A 6,000-nucleotide genomic window follows, 5' to 3' on the forward strand; every position below is an offset into this window, starting at 1 on the left:
TCTTGTGTAATCTCAGGGTATCGCGAGACCTCCAGTCTTTAAGTTGTTTCAGCATTACTGAATCTAATTGTTAAGCAAAGTATACATGATCTAATTACTTTCAGATTCTAAATATTAAATTGTTTTCTTCAAGTTACATCTCTGACTGTTATAAATATAAAACCATGCAGGTTTCTATTTTTGTGTGTAGTTGTTTCAGGCTCTAATTTTATCATCATCTTAACTCCTCTTAACTGATGAATAACTGGGACAGGGGGGCATAAGTTTTGGCTTTTTCAGGCACTGCTGTCCACTTTTCAACTTATTTTGCCTTTTTTTTTTAGTGTCACACTATACTCAGACTGTGTTTATAAAATAAGTCTTTGCTGGCTAGTTTAATCATTACAAATAACTTTACTGTGTAGAAACCTGCGCTTTGGCTTGAATGCAAACTAAACTTATATTTGCCCCAAGCAAACAAACGTGTCCTTCTAAAAGAAGCTGATTCCACGGTGGCAATGATTTAAACAACAGAGAGCATGAGTTGGCAACCTGTGCAGGCTAAAATGTATATGTATATCCCCAACTACAACAGAATATTTAAGAGTAAAAATAAAACGGACTTGTGATCTATTCAGATCATTTTTCTTACAGTGCATAACATGAGCAAATGGCCCTCTTTCTCTTTTTGTCAGGGCTTTATCATTAACTGTGCGTAGTCATTTCCCCTTTGATGCCGTGACAACCCACATGCAAAAACAAAAAGCAAACAGAAACCATTATAACGTAGATGTTGCAAATCAATTTGCCAGCTGTGTTAAACATCCACATTAGCAGTAGCATCATACACTGTTCCTCACTGAGCCTTAATGGAACCCAAATCAGCAACAATTCAGTCTTTAATTATGCAAACGCCCTGCGATAAAACTAACATAATGGCTAATGCCATCTCTACATGGCTAGCTGCTGTCGTTGTACATACAGCTCAGACTATTTGAATTTGCACTCTCACATTCAGGAGTCGATACCTCAATCTTCTTGCAGAGTGGTTATAGATTGCCATTGTAGCTCTCAGTCAAAAGCAAACTGTGTGTGAACTTTACACCTTCCTACAGCACCGTGAGGAGTGACAGCAATTTTTACCAGTAATGTGTACAAGACTGCGATGTTCGAAAAGATGACATGGTCTGAGTAGCACGTCCTTATTGTAATTATGTCCGCTCATTATTTGTATGGCTCACTTGCTCCATTTTCAGCTTTTCAAAGTTACAGGAAGCTAAATTAAAACATTTTCTTTGATTTTTGTAGTTCGATTTTTTTTTCTCACATGAAATTGACCTGTCTGGTTGAATAAGATTAAGTGAAAGTACACATTCCTCCTTGTGTTTCCAGGTGACAGCTATCACCACCAGTGCAGAATACTGTGAACAGCAAATCGCCTACAGCTGCCGCATGTCCCGGCTGCTCAACACTCCAGGTAAAGGCTGAGGATGGCATTTTTATTCACTGTTGACTCAAACATAAGTAGACAGCAGTGAAACAGACAGGATTTTTTTTTTCCCTTTTTATTTCGCCACAAATATTTGATGGGACATTCATTCAGAGCAAAACAGCACATCTTTTTGTGAAAAATTACAAAAGAGGTGTTGTGCCTCCATGAACTGAGAAGCACAAAGAATTTAGATTTTTCTGTTAGGAGTCACTGAATGAAAAAAGATCTAAATCATCCTAAAAAGAAAAGTTAAACCAAGGTGTCAGACCATAGAAAACCTTTCTTACTGTTGGTGACTATACCATATTGGGGGAATTATTACTTGTGTATTTCTTAATTATAGGAGTCACTGAATTCCCTGATGGTTTAAGAATGAAGGGAACTTTTATAGTTTGACCTTCACCAGACCTCAACCTACATTTCTTCAGCAACCTGAAATTACAAAATAGTGCAGCTCCCTCTGATCCCGTCTTACTAAAGCAGATTTAATGTGTTAAGTTCCACATATATGAAAATCTCTGGTTTGGTATATGCATATTTGAAGTTATTATTACTAAGTTTACAATGCACAAAAACTGCTGCTGAACCAGAAAGGGAGTTGTGTCCAGTATCTAACCTGGATTGCACTCATTTATTCTGTTGGTTTGTTTTCTGTTTGGTTGGATCACACCTGATCGTGGCCTTTTTGCTTCATGTTAGTTCAATTTGCTCTCTTGCACATGATTCATGTTCAGATTTGGCTTTGGTTGAAGCAGGGTCTTTATTGGTTTCTCTGTTTAGAAAACAGGTCTGAGCAGCTGTAGCTTGAGACAAAGGAGACAAAGACAGAAGTTTTTTCTTCTCATTCAGTCTGTCTGAGTATTTATGCTAATATTTTCTTTGATGAATATCTACGTGTGAATATGTCTGCATGTGTGTGTGTAATAGTATTCACCGGACTATTTTTATTCTCTATACGAATAACAAGCTTGCCGTCTGTCAGCTAATAAACACACATGCACTTGCATACACACATATGCATACATCATTTACACTTGCAGTTGAGCATGCACACCCATCCCACCTTGGGGAGCAGCTTCATAAAGACAAGATACCGCTAGCAATTAGAGGAGTGAGACAAAACATAGAAAGGGAGAGGAGAGTAGAAGGTGGAAGATTTGTTAGATGTATAATGCCTATGTGTGTGTGTGAGGGGGCTTTACAGGTGAAGGGAAAGGTGTTATTTACTATATTTATGAGAGCTAAAATCTCAGATCCCACTCTGATTGTATTGTATTGTGACTTCTTTAGGATCAATATGATTGGTTCTATTCATTTAAATGACTGAATGTTAACACTTTAGTTTTGGGTTTAACTCAAAGTCTATGTTTTGGTGAAGATTAGAGTTAAGCATTCAGAGCTAGAAAGCTGGAAAATGATGTGTGTTTGTGTGATGTGTGTTTGTGCACATGTTTGTGTCCATGGTGTTTGATTGACTGAATGGGGAATTAGCAAAAGGTGGTTTGCAATGGCTGGGCTTCAGTACAGGAGAGCAATTAACTTTGACACTGATGACTTTGACATCTCCAAACAAAGAGTGAAAACATATACACACTTACACGGATATGCATTGTCTGTTAATATTCTCTTTGAATGTCATATTTTTATTTATCTTAACATTAAAAATACTTTTGCAAATACACACAACTCCTTGTGCAGCCACACACATGCAGTAAGCCAGACCTTCATTAACTGTTTACTCCTAATTCACTCCCTTGCAAGTTAGGGAAATCCAATTACCAGTCTAGAATGACAGAAAAAGTAGGACCAGCGAAAATGATTTACCCAAAAATATGCTTTATAAATTACCTGTCAGCTTTCATCAAATTACACTGTCAACAGCGTTTCCAGTGATCGCCACAAACACACATGCACAGATGCTATGCACACTCTTCCGCTACCACTGTTTTTCCAGCCAGATATCATCTATTAGACTCAGACTGGCATTTTGAAGCTAAATGAACCGCTAAATAGGAGTTGCATCGTGCCACTAGTGACATCCCTAATTTGAAACTTGGGCAGTAATTGCTCTAATTGTCTGACCTGATTCTCACCTCCGTCACCTCTTCTGTCCTTTTATCCCCATTTCGTTGTTTCACTCATTTAAACATATCCTCCATCTGCAAACACACTCTTCATTCCCCACTCATTCACAGGATGCAACATAACATAAGTTTGCCAATACTCACCTGCAGATGTGATACAGAAACACACAAAAGTACTATTTCGTTTTTTTCTTCCCTTAATTCTGTCCTCCAAATCATATCTTCCCCTTTCTTCTGCTTCACTTATTCTTCAGCATCCACATTGATCAGTTTCTATCCCTCACATCTCCTGTGTTCTCTATGTCTGCACTCCCCCTCACCATTTACCACCCTCCATTTTTCACCTTCAATTTTGCCTCATTCTGTTTTCCCCACTTTTAAATCACCTATTTTCCATCATATCTCCTTTTTCTTAAACGCTTTTTCCATAGTTGTTAGAATTACAGATTTCTTTAGGAGAATTAGCACCCTTCACCCATTATTAACCATCATTCCTTTCAATCCATCTAACCTGGAAATAACCAGCAGCCCACAGTTGGCACAAACAAGTTATTTTTGTTGCTTTTTAATAGATGGTTCACTCTCAGTTATCTGCTGAAGTGACCTGTTACAGCTGTCAGCCAAGTGAATGTTTTCTATAAAAAATGTAAATACAATTTGTTTTATTTGAACTACATCCAATGACTCTGAGATGTCTAACATACATGAGGATGTCAACTCTGTAAATGTTGAAAAGTTACTTGTTTTCCTGTTTCCAATCTGAAGTAAACCGTGATTGTAGAACTTTGGTTTGTTGATTAAGGTGAAAACAGCTTAATGGAAAGGGAAATGAATTCATGATAAAGGTATGCTTAGAGCTATGTACATCATGTCCAACAGTTGAGTAAGATGGTTGAACAATAACCATTATTAACAGTCACATAAAAACAACATACTTTCAACATGAAGAAGAACAAAACATATTAATTATCATTAAGCTATACCTTTTCCAAAGGATTTTATTAAGAGTCACTTAACGACCTGATGATTTCATGTCCCAAACACATATCAATTAGATTTTGATTAGTGTTTTGGAGCTTTAATCATATGAATTATGTGTATGTAGTCAAGATTATTGCAGTTTAATTGCATGTTTATCAATGTGCTTATGAGCAGTCCTGGGGACATTGGACATTGGATGCAACCAAAGAAGTACCCCATTCGAAAGTAATTACAGTTTTCCAATTTCCAGTTCCAAAATAACATTTATTTAAATAATTTTTTTCTTATTTGTTTGTTTGTTTATTTGCTGTTGACATGTCAGAAAAGTCCATAAAAAACAAGCTTTTCTCAGTGCTAGTTGGAGTTACAGTTAGGCAATGCGATTTCTTTCCAGTTAAACTAAATGATCAGCTCAAATGCCAATAGCCTATCTATATAGATCTCTTTATTACAGGAACATACGACAACAAACAGCAGCTATTGTGTGGTTATATTTCAAGTCAAAAACTATTTTGCAAGACTGCAATGTTGTTTGAGCTCCAAATTATGTCACCTCACAGATGAAGTTACAGAGCAGGAGAGAAGCTCAACAATGAAAACACTGTTTACCTCACAAAGAATTCATACCCTTAGACTCAGCAACACACATGCAAAAGCCAGTCTGTATTCAAGAAAACTCATACACACAGATTAAATATTTATTTGGGAGATGCGTGTATTTGTTCACTCATATCAGCTTATATTTTCTTAACTTGTAAACACTTGTGCTTCTCTTGATTTCTCAGGATTTCCATGAAGCAACTGATGGAAACATTTAAAGCATCCAGACTTAATAAGAAGAAAAAAAAACTTTTGCATTGAATAAACAAGCTTATTTATTCAGTGAACTGAAGTTCATAGACAGCCGTGTACACGTGCACAATTTGCAGACTACTTGGATAAAATCGCATTTTCTGTTTGTATGAGAAAGCATTAGCTAAAGCTCTGCCAGCAAAAAACACTGTCATCATAAAGAGCTGTTATTTCAGGATTTTATCACTTCACAAAATGCTGAATTATTAGTGTAGTTATTGGCTCTAAAATTGTTACAGGCCAAAAAATGCAGGTAAACAAGCCATGCAACATCTATATGCAGCAGATCGATAAATAGAGGACACATCTGCACAACGTGATGAGGAGAAAAAGAGAGACTTGTCAGGATTTGTGATTTCTGCTCTGCTGGTTCGTTAATCACCAATCAGGCACAAGGACTTGTCTGCGGCCAGCAACAGATTGCTGATATCCTTAATATCCTGTTCTTAAATGTTCAGAAAAAGTGCTTGAATAGAGGTGAAAGCACTCAAAGCATCAAAGGGGAACATGTTTTCATCATAATGTGGATTTTTTTCTTAACTGTATATAATATTTTGTCAGCTGAATTAAACATAATACATTACCTTACTGCGGTCTCAGGAAGAAGCCTTG

At 36.7% G+C, this 6,000-nt stretch overlaps 1 protein-coding gene across 1 annotated transcript in view; it reads left to right on the top strand.

Moving 5' to 3' along the window:
* Window positions 1–6,000, top strand: part of cntnap2a (contactin associated protein 2a) — a gene marked incomplete at both ends in the record, with an annotated part of 342,587 nt that overhangs the window by 226,472 nt on the left and 110,115 nt on the right. The window contains one exon of the mRNA XM_079259621.1: window positions 1,372–1,456. Coding sequence (XP_079115747.1) covers window positions 1,372–1,456 — 85 coding nt within the window. The remainder of the gene's footprint in view (window positions 1–1,371; window positions 1,457–6,000) is intronic.

Source organism: Telmatherina bonti (genome assembly GCF_933228915.1).
Source record: "Telmatherina bonti genome assembly, chromosome: 20".
In the NCBI taxonomy this organism is placed as follows: domain Eukaryota; kingdom Metazoa; phylum Chordata; class Actinopteri; order Atheriniformes; family Telmatherinidae; genus Telmatherina; species Telmatherina bonti.